This window comes from Bufo gargarizans, chromosome 4 (genome assembly GCF_014858855.1).
Source record: "Bufo gargarizans isolate SCDJY-AF-19 chromosome 4, ASM1485885v1, whole genome shotgun sequence".
In the NCBI taxonomy this organism is placed as follows: Eukaryota; Metazoa; Chordata; class Amphibia; order Anura; family Bufonidae; genus Bufo; species Bufo gargarizans.
This window is the reverse complement of record NC_058083.1, coordinates 187496528-187514999: the sequence shown is the minus strand read 5'-3', so window position 1 is coordinate 187514999 and position 18472 is coordinate 187496528. Positions and strand designations below refer to the sequence as shown.

The 18472-nt window shown below is 43.5% G+C and overlaps 1 protein-coding gene across 1 annotated transcript in view; it reads left to right on the top strand.

Annotated features, from left to right (window-relative positions):
• MCF2L2 (MCF.2 cell line derived transforming sequence-like 2) overlaps window positions 1-3394 on the top strand; it is a 508793-nt gene extending 505399 nt beyond the window's left edge. The window contains exon 33 of the mRNA XM_044288562.1: window positions 2253-3394. Within this exon, the coding sequence (XP_044144497.1) occupies window positions 2253-2356 (104 nt within the window). The 3' untranslated portion in view covers window positions 2357-3394. The remainder of the gene's footprint in view (window positions 1-2252) is intronic.
• Window positions 3395-18472: the final 15078 nt, after the last annotated feature.

The window sequence follows — 18472 nt, the reverse complement described above, 5'->3', positions numbered from 1 at the left end:
CAACCAGAAATCATATGTACACTAAAATAGTACCAACAAAACTGCCACCTTATCCCGTAGTTTCCAAAAAACACCTAAAGGGTTAACAAAGTTTGTAAAATCTGTTTTGTATACCTTGAGGGGTGTAGTTTCTAAAATGGGGTCACTTTTTTGAAGTTTCTACTCTAGGGGTGCATCAGGGGGTCTTCAAATGCGACATGGCAGCTTAAAATTATCCCAGTGAAATCTGCTTTCCCCAAAAAAATATGGCGTTTCATTTCTTTCTGCGCAATGCCGTGTGCCCGTACAGCAGTTTACGACCACATATGGGGTGTTTCTGTAAACTACAGAATCAGGGCCATAAATATTGAGTTTTGTTTGGCTGTTAACCCTTGCTTTGTAACTGGAAAAAAATGGATTAAAATGGAAAATCTGCCAAAAATGTGAAATTCTGAAATTTCATCTCTATTTTCCATTAATTCTTGTGGAACACTTAAAGGGTTAACAAAGTTTGTAAAATCAGTTTTGTATACCTTGAGGGGTGTAGTTTCTAAAATGGGGTCACTTTTTTGGAGTTCCTACTCTAGAGGTGCATCAGGGGGGCTTCAAATTGGACATGGTGCCAAAAAAAACCAGTCCAACAAAATCTCCCTTTCAAAAACCGTATGGTATTCCTTTCCTTCTGCGCAATGTCGTGTGCCCTTACAGCAGTTTACGACCACATATGGGGTGTTTCTGTAAACTACAGAATCAGGGCCATAAATATTGAGTTTTGTTTGGCTGTTAAACCTTGCTTTGTAACTGGAAAAAATCTATTCAAATTGAAAATCTGCCAAAAAGGGAAATTCAGAAATGTTATCTCTATTTTCCATTAATTCTCGTGGAACACCTAAAGGGTAACAAGGTTTGTAAAATCAGTTTTGAATACCTTGAGGGGTGTAGTTTGTAAAATGGGGTCATTTTTGGGTGGTTTCTATTATGTAAGCCTCACAAAGGAGGTTTTAGAAATTTTCTGAAACATTTCAAGATTTGCTTCTAAACTTCTAAGCCTTCTAACGTCCCCAAAAAATAAAATGGCATTCACAAAATGATCTAAACATGAAGTAGACATATGGGGAATGTAAAGTAATAACTATTTTTGGAGGTATTACTATCTATTATAAAAGTAGAGAAATTGAAATTTTGAAATTTGCTAATTTTTTAAGATTTTTGATAAATATGGAATTTTTTTATAAATAAAAATTAAAAAAATTTTTTACTTAATTTTACCACTGTCATGAAGTACAATACATGACGAGAAAACTGTCTCAGAATGGCCTGGATAAGTAAATGCGTTTTAAAGTTGTCACCACATAAAGTGACACATGTCAGATTTGCAAAAAATGGCCGGGTCCTTAAGGTGAAATATGGCACGGTCCTTAAAGGGTTTCTACCACTTGCATATCACATATTTGGTGATCAGACACTAGCGATCCGCTAGTGTCTGATGTAGCTTACAAGCTAATTATTACCTTAATCCGTTCGGCCCATACCTCAAAAAAAGCACTTATATCTTTATGCAAATGAGCCTCTAGGTGCTATGCAGGCGTTTTTCCAGCACCTAGAGGCTCCGTCTACCTTGCAGTTTGCCGCCCATCGCCTCGCTCCAGCACGCCCATCTCTTACCGTATTCGATCCTCCCCCTGCTTCAGCCTTCAGAAATCCCGCGCCTGCGCCGTTCGTCGCGGCATTCGGAGGCATTCGGCGCAGGCGCAGTCAATGTCTGACCGCTCCGTGCTCAGACATTTCCACTGCGCCTGCGCCGATGTCATCGGCGCAGGCGCAGTGGAAATGTCTGAGCACGGAGCGGTCAGACATTGACTGCGCCTGCGCCGAATGCCGCGACGAACGGCGCAGGCGCGAGATTTCGGAAGGCAGAAGCAGGGGGAGGATCGAATAGAGTTGAAGATGGGCGTGCTGGAGCGAGGCGGCAAACTGCAAGGTAGACGGAGCCTCTAGGTGCTGGAAAAACGCCTGCATAGCACCTAGAGGCTCATTTGCATAAAGATATAAGTGCTTTTTTTGAGGTATGGGCCGAACGGATTAAGGTAATAATTAGCTTGTATGCTACATCAGACACTAGCGGATCGCTAGTGTCTGATCACCAAATATGTCATATGCAAGTGGTAGAAACCCTTTAAGGGGTTAAAAATGTCAGCCATTGTCTTTCTCTCTACAACAGATCATGTACTATGCCACTACAGCTAATATACTAATGGTTATATCTTCTTAAGATTACAGTGACACGAATCAGATGACAGCAGTTTCTACCAATATGAAAGAGAAGCAGAATGAGCATAAAAGAAGTCTTGTGGCAGAGCAGAAGGCTGTAAGTTGAACTTGGGTGAGCTGCATCTTTCTAATCCAGTGAGCTACAATGCCACCAACATTGCCTCACCCGTCATGGAGCTAGCGATAAATGGCTTGAAGTTGCTGAGTAGCTGTGAGAAGATCTGCAGCGCTTCTTCCCTACAAATGGCCTATATTAGGCCTACAGCAGCGAGAAATCTGAACTATGCACGTGGCTCTGTGCAGCTTCTTGGCCTCCTCCATTGACAGACTATTTTATTTGTATACTGTGATCATTTCCTATCGACTTGATTTACATAGATTGTTAAATGCACAGATCAAAGCTTTACTGCAGGAATAACTAAAGAAGCACCTTCCAAAAATGTCTACAAACACCAAGTCTGTGCAGCTCCTCTGTTCAGGAGTGACAAATGTATTGTATCTTCAGTATAACTGGGGAGGAGTATGTTGTATAGGAATTGACTCTTCTTTGTGTCATCATTCGGGAGGATTACCTTATGGAAACCCATTATCATCTTACGACAGGACAGAATTTTCTCCTTTTTAAGCCAGAATGACCAACTTGTACTTTGAAATGGCCACCTCCTCCTGGCTTATTGTTAAATGTCAGGAAAGGGTTGACTAGAAGCACCTATGTCAGTACATCATTTATAGACATAGGCAATTTGTTGTGCATCTGTCTGTATAGAACATTTTTTCATGAAATATGACTCCATAAGACATTGACACTGTATTGCTGGTGATGTGTATACACATGTTCACAGAAGATAATGAACTGTTTCACAATATGCAAGGTCCCATCCTTCTTCTGTGTGTCATACTTCATTGTGTAAGTTTTTATACATTTTCTTAAATAAGGATCCAAATTTGGGATTAATAATGTTGGCTTACGGTCATGGTACTCCATGAACTTTCTTGTATTACTGTTGTAGGAGCCTCAAGAGACACCATTGTGCTGCTGGAGGTCCTGGATCCTTATCAAAATCTCAGTATATCTGCCCCTTAATGTTTTCCATTTTTAACTTCACATACTTGAAAATAAGCACTTACTGTAAATGTTTCACTTGCTGACTCTTCTAATAAAGCCCTAATCCATCCTTTTTGGTTGTTCAGGACTTGCCACATCTTATAATGTTTTACTGTATGGATGGCTGGTACCATCTTTGGGATCAGATTAAGGCCTTATTCATATAGCCCTAATGTGGGTAAATTCTAGTGTTCATATTACTGCCACAAATCCCACCTTGACCAGAAGTCTACTGATCAAAACTACCACCGTCGGGCTGGGATTTATGGCCATAATACAGAATTCACTGCAAAAAATGCACCAAAATGATACGCAACTGACAATACTAGCTTATTCCTCAAGCCGATGTTAAAGGCTGAGAACTTTGCCAATATCTTCCAGTCAGGAACATAATGTAGCCCCTCATGCACCACGTTTTGTGTAAGATGTCCTTGTGGTGCATGTGGTCTGCCCCAGCATCCTCCATTGTAGGCATTTTTTGCGGTTGATTGCCTTTCTGCGGACCGCATGCAGAGGAATTGCTCCCTCCGGTTATAGACACGCTACAGTGTCTGGGTTTGGAGCATTTCCACCCGTTTAGGCCATAATACTGAATCTAGAATGTGCCCACATTTCAGCTGTAGGGATGAGGCATTAAAAGGGTTGTCAAGTCCTTTTATATTGATTTGCCCATTCTCAGGATCAGCAGTGGCACCCTGCACCCCCATTCTTCGGTTCAAGAGTAGCTACAGCGCTGGAAATAGGCACTGGAACCATGTAGTAGACAATGTACAATGGGCTCCTCAGGGCTTCCATTGTTTTCACGTTACAACAGTACATTAGGTCATCTGCTGCAGGGCGTGCAGGCTTCAGAAAATGTGTTGTTTCTTATGACAGATCCTTGCTAAGCTTCTCCAAGAGACACAATAGCAGAAATTACTGAATGTTGTATTATATAGGATTATTTTAAAAATGTTGAAACACTTTATTCACATGGTAGTTATGATGGCTCATGGAGCTCTTCCTTGCAGCATTAGGATACTTTCACACTGGCGTTTCTGGGTCCGCTTGTGAGATCCGTTTCAGAGCTCTCACAAGCGGCCCAAAACGGATCAGTTCAGCCCCAATGCATTCTGAATGGATCAATTTGGCTGCGTTTGGTCTCCGTTGCGTTTTTTAGATGGCCACTAAAACGCAGCTTACAGCATTTTTGTGACCGTCTGACTATGCGGAGCCTAACGGATCCGTCTAGACTTACAATGTAAGTCAATGAGGACGGATCAGTTTTTCACTGACACAATATAGTGCAATTGAAAACGGATCCGTCCTACATTGACTTTCAATGTAAGTTAAGACGGATCCGTTTTGACTTAGACTTTTTTTTATAAATAATGCAAACAAATCCGTTATTAACGGATACAAGGGTTTGCATTATTCATGCGGATCCGTCTGTGCAGATACAAGACGGATTCGCACAAAACTCTAGTGTAAAAGTAGCCTCAAGCTGAAGAAATACCGTATTTTTCGCCCTATAAGATGCACTTGCCCATAAGATGCACCTGTTTTAGAGGAGGAGAATAAGGAAAATATATATTCACACAAGCGTGACGGATTAGGTCCGGATGCATTCAGGGTGCATTCAGTGAAACTCGCACCATTTTGCAAGCAAGGTCAGTCTGAATTTGCGTTTAGTTGTTAATTTTTTCCCGCACAAGTGCAATGCGTTTTGATGCGTTTTTAACGCGTGTGATAAAAAACTGAAGGGTTACAAACAACATCTCCTAGCAACCATCAGCGAAAAAGGCATTGCATCCGCACTTGCTTCCGGATGCAATGCGTTTCTCACTGAAGCCCCATTCACTTCTATGGTGCCAGGGCTGCGTGAAAAACACAGAATATAGAACATACTGCGTTTTTCACGCAACGCAGAACTGATACGTGAAAAAATGGATCAGGATTCAGTGCGGGTGCTATGCGTTTACATCACACATTGCACCCGTGCGGAAAACTCGCTCGTGTGAAAGGGGCCTTAGGCATCCCGGATTTGCTCCGGATGAGTCGCGTGTGCATTGCGGAAAAACGTGCGAGTAGGCACGCAATTGCAGTCAGTTTTGACTGCGATTGCGTTCCAATGTTCAGTTCTTTGCGCACGAGTGCAATGCGTTTTGCACGCGCATGAGAAAAAACTGAAGTGGTACCCAGACCTGAACTTCACTGAAGTTCGTGTTTGAGTTAGGTGTTCTATTCATTTTATTATTTTCCCTTATAACATGGTAATATGGGAAAATAATAGCATTCTTAATACAGAATGCTTAGTAAAATGTTGCTTGATGGGTTAAAAAAATAAATAAAATTACTCACTTCATCCACTTGTTCGCGCAGCCGGCATAGTCTTCTTTCTTCTTCTTTCAGGACCTGCAAAAGGACCTTTGATGCTGCTGAATGAAGATTACGTCATCAAAAGTCCTTTAGCAGGTCCTGAAAGCAGCCAATGCTGGCTGCACGAATAAGTGGATGAGGTGAGTTAGTTTTAGTTTTTTTTACCCCTCAAGCAACATTGTACTATGCATTCTGTATTAAGAATGCTATTATTTTCCTTTATAACCATGTTATAAGGGAAAATAATACAGTAAATTGACTTTTATCAATTTACTAACATCATCTCCTAGCAACCATGCGTGAAAACCGCATTGCATCCGCACTTGCTTGCGTTGCGTGGAAAACGCTGAATATAGAACATGCTGCGATCTTCACGCAACGCACAAGTGATGTGTGAAAATCACTGCTCATCTGCACAGCCCCATTGAAGTGAATGTGTCCGGATTCAGTGCAGGTACAATACGTTCACCTCACGCATTGCACCCGCACGGAATTCTCGCCCGTGTGAAAGGTGCCTAATCAGAGCTCAGCTCAGACCCCAATGTTAATAAGACCCCAATAAGACCTCAGATAAGACCCCAATAACACCTCAGATCAGATCCCCAATCAGACCTCAGCTCAGACCCCAATCAGACCTCAGATCAGAACACCAATGTGAATGACCCCCTAGACCTCAGATCAGAGCCCCAATATGAGTAAGAACCACACCATTCAGACCTAAGATCAGACTCCCAATGTCAATGACCCCCAGACCTCAGATAACAGCCCCATTATCAATACCCCCCCCATTCATCTCTCAGATCAGACCCCTGAATGTGAATGACCCCTAGACCTCAGTACAGACCCCCTTGCTCAGAGCAAATAAAATAAAAAATACACTTACCTCTCCTGTTCTGGACACTGCCACCTCTGTTCCCAGGATCCAGCTCCATCTCTTCCTGCCGCGTGCTCTACTGTGACCCAATGCACACAACTGATGCATTCACCGCTTCCCTGTCCTCTTTTACTAATGAGTGCTTCCATAATAGAAGCGCTTGTTAGTATTCACCCCACTTTGAGGGGGGGGGGGGGAAGTGCATCTTATGGGGCGAAAATACGGGATCAGTTGCAGTAAGCTTGTCAATGCCCTCTACAACAGTTTCACATTCATTGACAATGATGACCAGCCATCAGTATTATATGACTCAACCGACTATATTAATAACTTGAGCTGGCCTACCCCCATACAGTAGATAAAAGAAGTGGAGGGCAACTACAGAACCACAATGTCTACAGTATATAAAACCTGCAAACATTCCAAATTTAACTGTGGCATTCACTTTATACAGAAGTGTTCATAAAATATGTTAACAGTATACAAAAATTGTGCAAGATGCCTGGAAACTCAATGATTGATGTGTCTAAATATAACATGACGTGATTTGTTTTTCCTTTTTTATATTTTCTGACTTCATGTCTTTGAATGTTACTTGCAGAACTCTGTAAGTGCAGAAGATGATTGTCTATTTAATGATCCGTATGTATCACTGTTACATAAGTATAAACGCATGTTGGGATCATGTATGAAAGTTCACACAAATATTTGGATATAACAAGAAAGAAAACCATGGAGGTGATTTATCAAAACTAGTGTAAAGGAAAAGAGACTTAGTTGCCCCTAGCAACCAATCAGCTTGATCATGTTATTCTCTAAAGGAGCTCTGGAAAATGAAAGGTGGAATCTGATTGGTTGCTATGGGCAACTAAGTCATTTTCCACTTGCATGAGTTTTAATAAATGTCTCCAATATTTTACAGATATATTTAGACACAGTTTCCTCTGAGCTGTCATCGGGAGCTCATCTATGTAGATGACATGGAGACATTTTAATACTTCTCAGAATATGAATTTTGTTCTGCAGCCTCCTAGAACACGTTTCATACATATCCCCATTGTTTTTACAGTTACCTACTATTTGAATGCTGTAAATATGCAGAAAATTTGTTTTTAAACTTTTTAAATTATAAATTCTTCATTGCTTATGAAATATTTTGTATATCTTGCATACATTCCTTTTTTTTTTTTTTTTTTTAGCTGACCAAGACTGGAGATATGTTCCTAGACTGTTGGTGGATTATATTGCGACTAGTGTCACCCTATTAACCAGCTTACAGTTTCCCCCGAGCTCGGCTCTGGGAAAAGCACTTGGGCTACCTTCATACCTCCGGTCTAAATTCCGGCAGAGAACAGCCTCCCGTAGTTCAGCATATCTGGCACTGCTGGAGGTGGATGGAATGTCCGCTGGCTCCATATAATAGGGTCCAGCGAAGATCCATATGCTGTTTCGGCAGACAAGCGGACAGTCGGCCAGACACAAACTGCTGCATGCTGTGGTTTGTGTCCAGATGATTCTCCGTTTGCCGGGACAGAGTTCTCGAGTTTCACACTGGAGGTGTGATACTAGCCTCAAATGGGTTTTCCGGGATTTTAATATTGATGACCTATACTCGGGACAGGTCATCAATATCAGATTGGCTGGGGTGCCGGGTGTCAGACCCCCGCCAACCACCTGGTTGAAGTGAAGGCCATGCTTCCTTCATTGGTTTACCTACTCGCCATCGACATCGTAGCAATTACAAGCCTTTCCATTCACTTCAATGGGACGGCTCGTTCCTATTCAAGTGTATAGGAACAAGTTGGCCCCGTAGAAGTGAATAGGACGGCTTGTAGTTACACCTGCTCGCCGTTGTGATGTCGACGGTGAGCAGGTTAACATTAAAGGGAAGGCTGCGCTCGAAAGAAGCAATTGTCCACCTTTCCATTTACATCAGCATTGATGACTCTCCCCCCAGTGATTTTCTGCAGTTTGCTCTCTAAAATAGCCCACTAGCCCTCTAATTATCTGTGGTGCTTTCCTTTGGATCTACTTGAAGGGGTATTCCAGTAATAACACGTTGCATGCTTCCATCTTCCATAATAAAAGTACACGGCCATTGACGACGCTGCTTGATGGTATAGCATGGTGATCAACGCCTATTAAATGCCATTTAAGAGATTCAAACTATTGTTATTCAGTCGTTTGTCCCCATACAATGTGTCGGCAGCACATTCCCCTTTAACACCAATGTGCTGCTCTCAAACTATTTTAACGGATTTAATGCCACATAAAAGATTAAATCACACATTCATTCCCAATCATTGGCCAATATAAATGGACCTTGTAAATTAGCAGATTTTACTGCACATTGATCGAATAGAGCCCAGAGAGACAATTTACTGAGAAGCCAATACAAAGGGGACAAGCAATATGGCTACGCTTTCTGTTGTCACTTTTGTAAAAATGACTGCTCCAACCAACGAGAATACCAAGCCGAACCAACATAGCTACTAAACTGTGCTGACCTACTGTATAACTAATGACCAATAGTTATTATAGCCATTTTTAGGTTTTGGTTGGAAAACCTTGTCTAGGGCATGCCAACATGGTGGAAATGGTGTGGATTTTCCTGAACAGATTTCCATATGGAAAATCAACAGCATCTTACAGGAGCAGCAAAGTGGATGAGATTTTTTATCCACCAGAAATCTGCATACAGTTTGACATCCAGTGCGGATTTTACCCTTTGCAGTTCAGAATGTGAATTCTACAGCAGTAGCGTTCTTGGTCGTTGTGCCGAAACTACATTTGGTATTGCTGCATGCATAATAACACTATATAATCATCATGGCATTTATGTCACGTGGTGAACACCACAAAAAAAAAACTGAATTAAAAGTCTTATGTACCCAAAAATGATACCAGTGAAAACTACAGGTTTGAAATCAAACCTCGACACAGCTTTGTAGAAAGAAAAAGAAAAAGAAAAATGTATAAGTCTTAGGATGCAGTCATGCAAAAACATAAAAAACAAAACAAAAACCGGTTGTGTAAAAGTAGTCAAATTTTAAAAAATAGATATTTAACCCATCAAATGCTGTGGTCAATTGCTTAACCATCGGTCCTGATCTACAAATATGGCGAAAATTAGGGATGAGCAAATTTCATATTTTGAAATTTGAGTTTGGGTTTGTGTTGTGGTATAATCTGAATTGCGTTATGGATTTCGTTACCACGGACCATAACGGAATGCCTTTAGAAGCATTCTGTTATTTATTCCATCATAATAGAAGTCTATGGTCTGCATAACGGATCCGTCCCTTTTCCGTTATGCTGGAGTCCTCTCCTGCATAACGGAAACCGGACGTATCCGTAATGCAGGCCAAAGACTCTATTATCACGGAATAAATGATGGAATTCCTCTAAAGACATTCTGTTATGCATTCCGTCATGGAATTGCGTTATGGTCTGTGGTAACGGAATCCATAACGCAATTCAGATTATGCCACAACCCAAACCCAAACTTGAATTTCGCTCATCCCTAGAGAAAATCAGGCCTTTAAAGTTGGCGACTGCTACGGAGCTGTTTTAAACAGCAAACACCTGACACTAATCTGAATGACAGTGAGAATAACCTAGGGTTTACATACCACCGCTCAGCCTCTTCCATCACATTCCTAGACAACATCAGAGGTGGAAGGTACTTCAGGCACCATTAACTCTTCCCTGTTCTGTAAACCCACATCATATTCTCACGGTTTAGAAAGAGGCACTAAAAGTTATATACTTTAATAATAAATAATTAAAATTGGGGGGGGGGGGGGGGATGTATCACAAATCCTCAAAATGTAACAATATATAATAAACAAAATGACACTTGCTGGCTGAAGAGTGTCAAAGGAAAGACAGAAGACTGTAACATATAAGTCAAATCTTTCCTCTAAAAATCACTTTATCACTAAAGAGGCCAAAGCATGTTTCAAAAGTACTGCACAATGATTCAGTATTGCCTGATAACCCGATTGTGACTGGTTAGTTGTCACCAAAAATCGGTTAGGCTGCTTTCACACTAGCGTTCGGGTTTCCGTTCGTGAGCTCCGTTTGAAGGAGCTCACGAGCGGACCCGAACGCAGCCGTCCAGCCCTGATGCAGTCTGAATGGAGGCGGATCCGCTCAGACTGCATCAGTCTGGCGGCGTTCAGCCTCCGCTCCGCTCGCCTCCGCACGGACAGGCGGACAGCTGAACGCTGCTTGCAGCGTTCGGGTGTCCGCCTGGCCGTGCGGAGGCGTGCGGATCCGTCCAGACTTACAATGTAAGTCAATGGGGACGGATCCGTTTGAAGATGCCACAATGTGGCTCAATCTTCAAGCGGATCCGTCCCCCATTGACTTTACATTGAAAGTCTGGACGGATCCGTCCCAGGCTATTTTCACACTTAGCTTTTTTTAGCTAATATAATGCAGACGGATCCGTTCTGAACGGAGCCTCCGTCTGCATTATTATGGGCGGATCCGTTCAGAACGGATCCGCCCGAACGCTAGTGTGAAAGTAGCCTTACCCTGTGCGGACACACAAACAACTGGGTAGGTAGTATAAAAAGGTATGGGAAAGAAAGTAGTCAATATACAACCCAATACAAAACAAAAACCCAATACCTAACTACCTGCCCACACTAGGCTAGAACTCCCACATGTAGCGTCCCAAAAAAATGCAGGACGCGTTTCATCAATAAGAATAATGAGGAGCAGCATTACAGTGCACATGGTGAGGTTGTAGCAAACACTGATGGTGTGTGACAGCCGGTGCTATGACTGCCATGAGGCGGCCACATGAAAAGCCGGTATATGTTGGGGAAATAGACCCCCCCAGGAGGCTGGGCAGACGTGTGGCCAATGGAAGCGGACTCTCCGCTCGTTAACCCGTCGGCATTCCAACAGCCCCACATGATAAGTCATCCACCCTCCAAAACTAAAGATAAGTAAGGAGGGATCAAATGGGCAGTGAATCCCTAACAGAACTAAGGTACAGTATAAACAAGGGAATGCGATCACGGAAAATCCCCATTGCCGGTCAATCAGACATATATCAGCATACCGAGACGATGTATGCCAGATGGATCCAAGATATTCCATATATATACAGTACAGACCAAAAGTTTGGACACACCTTCTCAGTGTGCAAAGCAGTAATCAAAGCAAAAGGTGGCTACTCTGAAGAACCTAGAATATGACATATTTTCAGTTGTTTCACACTTTTTGTTATGTATATAATTCCACATGTGTTAATTCATAGTTTTGATGCCTTCAGTGTGAATCTACAATTTTCATAGTCATGAAAATAAAGAAAACTCTTTGAATGAGAAGGTGTGTCCAAACTTTTGGTCTGTACTGTACATGAAACTCACTTTTGAACAAAGTACATGAAGAGTAGAAAAATGCACAAACACAGTATAAGTCATATCACATGAATGACTGTGTCAATTACGCCAGATGGAATCGGCATAATATGAGGTACCTAATTTATTTGCCAACATTGTGAAAGCCCACCTTTCATTTTTCAATGGTGCTTTTCAAGATGAAAGGTGGAATATGATCGGTTGCTATGGGCAACTAAGTCAGTTCTACTTTACACTAGTTTGATAAATAACGCCAGTGTCTAGCCATTTTATACCAACACCTGCATCTTAACAGATTTCTACAGGAAGGGCGCCGCTTCAGGGCTAAAAAAAAAAGAGTCTCCCAGCATGTGCGCCAGCAACACAGAAAAAACTGAAGTGGCAAAATGATGTAGGTAATTAGGCTGGGTTCACATCACATTTTATGCTTCTGCTTCATGTATACGTTAGAAAAAAAGGATACAAAAATACAGCACATCACGTTCTTGTATCCTACACAGTCCAGTAAAAAAAGTACCGGTATACCTTTTTTTTTACAATGGTAAAAATAAATGTATACTTTTTTTTTTTTAAGTGGAACTCTATGTTGATGGTTGCCACTGTATGGCATCAGTCTGAGGCGTCCGTTTAAGGTATATGTTTTATGTATGTGTTAAATGGATGGGAAAAATGTGATATGAACCCACTCTTATTGATGTGGAGGTGTCTGCTGCAATTTATGCACTCGCATGATAAAAACTGACATTCTCATCTATCCAAACAGGCTACCGCTATCCCAAATTCATGTAAGCCTACATGCACACGAACGTGGTTTGGTTCCGCATCCGAGCTGCATTCACTTCAATAGGGCTGCAAAAGATGCGGACAGCTCCGTTCCGTAGCTCCGCAAAAAAAGATAGACGTCCTATTCTTGTCTGTTTTGCAGACAAGGATAGGCATTGTTAAAATGGATCCGCAAAAAAAAGGATGCAATACGGACGTCATCCTTTTTTTTTTGCAGGACCGCAAAACACAAGCGTTCATGTGCATGTAGGCTAAGGCTAAGTTCACACTTCAGTTATTTGGTCGGTTATTTACATCAGTTACTGTAGGCCTCTTGCACAAAAAAGTTTTTTTTCTGTTTCTGTTCAGTTTTTTCTGTGTTCTGTTTGCGGTCTGTATGCGGAACCATTCACTTTAATGGGTCCGCAAAAACAACGGAAGGTATTTCCGTATGCATTACGTTTCCGTATTTCCGTTCAGTTCAAAGATAGAACATGTGCTTTTATTGCCCACAAATCATGTTCCGTGGTTCCATTCAAGTCAATAGTTCCACAAAAAAAACTGAATGCATACGGAATTCATCCGTATGTCTTCTGTATCCGTTCCGAACCATCTATTCAAAATTTTATGCCCATCCCAATTTTTTTTATGTTCTTACAGTTTAAACATTATTGTATGCTTCCGTTTCCGCAAAAAACTATTCACAAACGGAAACCAAATGTAAGAATGGAACGTAAGGAAGGACATTACTGAAACAAAAAAAATTGGATCCGTTTAAAACGAACCGTAAAAAAACAGAAAAAGCCATATGGTCGTGTGCAAGAGGCCTTATTGTGAACCAAAACCCGTGGTGAGGCCTACTCAGAAATCAGGTATAATGGAAAGATCTGCACTAGTGTTGATCGAGCATCAAAGTGCTCGGTTGCTTGAATAGAACACCTCGGGGATGCTTGGGTGCTCTACATGGCCAGGCTTTGCGAGCAGCAGAGGGTAGTAGTGGAATACCAGCTGCAACATGGTCGTCGCCTTTCCAGTCAGGTTCCGCTCTTCACAAGCAATGAGTGGGCATGGATGTCTGACCTCTGTGAGGTTTTATGCAACTTTGAGGACCCTGACATGAGCGCTCTGGTGCTCTCCCCGGGGGCCCGCCGCTCACCCCCTGCAACCCCCTGCAACCTGTGGCATCCCCGTCTCTATGGGGTACGGACAGGGGCATAGCTAAAGGCTCATGGGCCCTGGTGCAAGAGTTTAACTGGGGCCCCCCTTCCATCATTGCTTTGTGGCCAGTATCAGGGAAGCACATTGCCTTCCTGCTGCCTGAGGCAAAAATTTTAACTGCACCCCCACCATGCCAAATTCTTGACCTAACACCTTCCCTCCAGCCAGAGGTGTAACTTGACCAGCATACACCTTCTATAAAACAGGTGTCTTCTCATGTGGTACAAGGGTCTTTGGGGCCCCTCAGGCTCCTGGGCCCGGTAGCAACTGCTACCTCTGCACCCCCTATAGCTACGCCCCTGGGTACGGACTGCTCGCTGCGCTGCAGAAGTATCTCCGACTCCTCACACACAGCAGAGAGCGCGGGCTGCGGGCAGATAGGCATGTATAGTGCGATACGAGAAGAAACAGTGACCTCTACTGGACAAAGCCCATACTGCGCCTAGGAGACAACTTCCCTGTCCCTTCCCAGTGCAGCCAGCAGTCGGTACCCCATAAAGACGGGGATGCCACAGGTTGCAGGGGGGAGCGGCATGCAGGGCCGGTGCCACCCATAAGCAAAGTAGGCCACTGAGGGCACCCCCAGTAAGAATGCGCTCAACTCGCTGGCCACTATTGCTTATGGGTGGCATCGGCCCTGTTTCACAGGAAAAGGTCAGAAATTTGCAGAATGCATCTTGGACTCCCAGGTCGCTGCTGGAAACGATGTTGTCTGAGTAGTACGCCACTTTTACAGACTGACAATAATACGCACAAAACCAAAGATAAAATTGATTTTAGAGGAAAAATTGTTAAGAAACATTCTTTCCTATATAATTACTTGTATATAAAGTGCAAGTGCTGCCAAAAATTACAGGAAGAGGCACTCCGATACAACCTGTATATCACATAAAGGAGGGCCTCATTCACATTGTGGTACAATTGTTCATGTAGTAGGACTCCTACACTCATAAAGCCTATGCACTAAGTGAAAGGGCTGCCAAAAACTACAATGAACTGGCACTCCAATACACCCTTTGTTACACATAAAGGAGAGCATCATACACAGCTTTGATAATTATGATTGATGGCCTATTGGTGACCCTCTAAAACATTAGGGACGAGGGCCTGCTGCTGATCTGACCATCTAAAACATGCTCTGCACTGGTTGTAGTTGCAGGTAACAAAACTGTAGTTGTTGCATACCTGACTGTTTACTAGGAAGACTATGGGTCGACCCAACTTGTCAGTGCCCGAGTCTTGTCTAGGCTGGGCCCCCAAGGAGCCTGCCGCAGACCTGGGCAGGGACGATTGAAGGCTGGGGTTTGGGCACCAGTCAGAAGCATGCAGAATGGACTGGCATGACGCGCAAGCGGGGGCTTTGAGACCGGCAAAATGTCAGCAAAACAGCTCCATGTCCAGGGATGCCCAATTGGTGACCCGTTGGAACTGGGCGAGGGCCGCCACGGCTTTGGCCGAGAAGGAGCGGTGGTAATCGTAAAACGCGTACCCTCCATACTTGTGCCCCAAATCCGTGACCCTGTACAAGTACAAATCCAACTCCTCACGCCTTTCGGGGAAGGCGGAGCAGATTATGTCCCTAAATAGGCTGAAAGCCAGGACGAATTCTGGGATAGACAGTTTCCTCTTCAATCGGGCATCCCTGGACCTGAGAACTATCAACACATTCTCGCAGGCTATGGTCCTATTCTTAACCGTGTCGTGGGTGGCAATGAGGATGGTGGCTATATTGACGTCCTTCCCTTCCAAGATGTCTCGTTTGAGGGTGTCAGTGACGAAATGGGACGGGGCTACCTCGGACAAGGCGGGAACCCTACCTGAGGATGTGGATTGGGACGTGTAAGCGACCGGGAGAGGAGGGGCGGGAATGCTGGGAGACGGGTCTCTGGACTCTACTGCCGACAGCCTGGTCTGAATGTCTGATATGGAGGTGGCTAGGGTGTTGATGGTGGTGTGCAGCTGGGTCAGTGACAACTGGATAGTTGACATTGACACCTGGTCTTCGGAGTGGGATGAATCGGACACCAGGAGTCGATAAAGCTCCGCCTTCCTGGCCGAAGCTGGGTAATGAATCCCTCGTTTGGTGAGTTCGGCTATAATCTTGGGGATTGTCCAGCTCCGGAGTGACCCCATGCTGGCATGGCTGGAAGCCAGGGAATCCGGAAGGGATGCGGAGTTGTCTAATTTGAAACAATGTGACATGTTGGGAAACTGAAAGAGAGGACAAAGTTTATAAAAGTTTATTTTTTATTTTTTATCCGAGACGTAGTCTCTGAAACGTGAGGGTCCTGACGCCCGGAGGTGCGTGCGTTTGCTGCCCCGGCTGGACGCTTGGAGCGGACTGAATAAAATGTGACAATGCTTATACCCGGATAAATATAGATAAAGAGGTGATCGGTACCTTCACAATCCACCTGGTCTACCGAGGCCTCAGGTCCTGATGATTCGTGGTGGTGTAGACGAAATCAGGTCTCTGACTGAGATAGAAGTAAAAGTTTTAGCGGAGGGCCAATGGGCAGTGAATACGATTGTGAATGAAATAACCTGAGGCCTGGGTAGGCTGCCGGACAAACATGGATGAGGAACCGAAATGAGCTGCCTGACGTGGCAGGTGAGAAACCACTGGTGGCTGGGGTGTGACTAGAATATTGAAAACAGGGCGTGCGTGGAACGGAGTGGCCTGATGGAAGATGAGGATGAAGTACAAGGATGGAATGAGCCAAGATGTGGCTAGAGACAAAACGGAGAGGGACGTGAGAAGACGAGACATGGCCTGAATAACGCGAACAGGCGTGAGACGTAAATGACAGATGTGGCCTAAATAACGAAAACAGGCGTGAAATGTAAATGACGGACGTGGCCTGAATAACGAAAACAGGCGTGAAACGTAAATGACAGACGAGGCCTGAATAACGAAAACAGGCGAAACAGGCGTGATACATGGCGGTAGGACTTGAGACATAGAAGACAGATTAGGGCTGAAAGGTAGGGATTTTTTTTTTGTAAACGTGAACCGGCGTGGAGCGTGGACAGACGTAGCCTGATTGATGAAAACAAGCGAGACGTAAATGACAGACGTGCCCTGAACAACGGAAAAAAGACGTGAGACTGGAATGACAGACGTGGCCCGAATAACGAAAACAGGCGTGAGACGTAAAAGACGGCCGTGGCCTGAATGACGAAAACAGGCGTGAGACGTGAAGACAGACGTGGCCTGATTAACGAAAACCAGACTGGGACGTGAAAGACACGGAGACGTAAAACAGACGTGAATCGTGGAATGTGACAGTGGCCTGGCAACGTAGACGACGTGGCTGGCTAAAACAAATGGAGAGACGACTGACAAACGAATGATGTGACATTGAAACAGGCGTAGACGTGGACGAGCGGACGTATCCAGACTATCGTACCCAGAGCGCGCAGTAAGAGTAAAGCAAAAATACCAACCTGCTAATGAAGATTTTGCTGAACAAAAAAAGGGTCAGGTAAATTTCGTGAAAAACGGGTGGTGTACAACGGCTCTGTCAGAAGGAACCGGAGAGGTAGCTCTGTAACATAAAACGGGGGACATGGTGTTTATGAAATGATAAGAAGAATAGAGCAATTTTTTATTTTTATTTTTCCATGTGGCGGGTTTATTTATTTATAAAAAAAAATAATTTTTTTTATTTTTTTATTGGTTAAGTATTTTATTTTTTATTTTTACACGTGGCAGGTTTATTTATTCATATTTTAGTATAATATAACAGTACAGAGCAAAAATTCAAACAAAAATCCACAATAAGTAAATAATAATGTGACATCAAAGTGCCTGGTACCTGAATAACTTTCTACTACTGATGTCCTTTGGGACTAAATTACACCACTTTCACTGCACCTACCTACTTTGCTAAGACTTAACTTTTATTTCGTATTATTTAATAATTTTGGTGTAAATAACTAATTTGTTAAAATTCTCAGTGATCACTGGCCATTTGTATATCCCTTTGAATTACCCTGTCAGGACCGTCATCTGACTGGGTTTGAATACACACTTTCACTAGCAGGCTGCGCGCTTGCCTGTATTTAATATTTGTTGAGTGCAATTCATTTTATTTTGCTGTAATGGCCTAATGAACAACTGCCATAAAATTCAGAGCCTCACGCTGCCCCCCGACATGTTTCGCCGTATCACGGCGTCTTCAGGGGTTAGGGCAGAGTGTAAGCGTGTCCTCCTTGCGACCAGCTTATAAAACCTTTGTTTGTGACGTCATTATTGGGAGCCTCACTAGGGGGCGTGATGGAAGGTTTTTATCAAGTGCCGATTGGATGTATGCTGTGGTTCGGCCTGCTTTCGTCATAACTACCACCCCTTGACCTCGGCTACTTCCCTTCAATTGGTCCTCGTCATTAGCAGGCGTCTGTTTACGTCATAGCTCCGCCCGTCCAACGTCGGCTACCTCCTTCCAATTGGTCCTCGTCATCAGGTGCTGTCACGCATGCCCAGTTGATGTAGTTGCTCTCCGATTTTGAGCTATTGCGCATGCT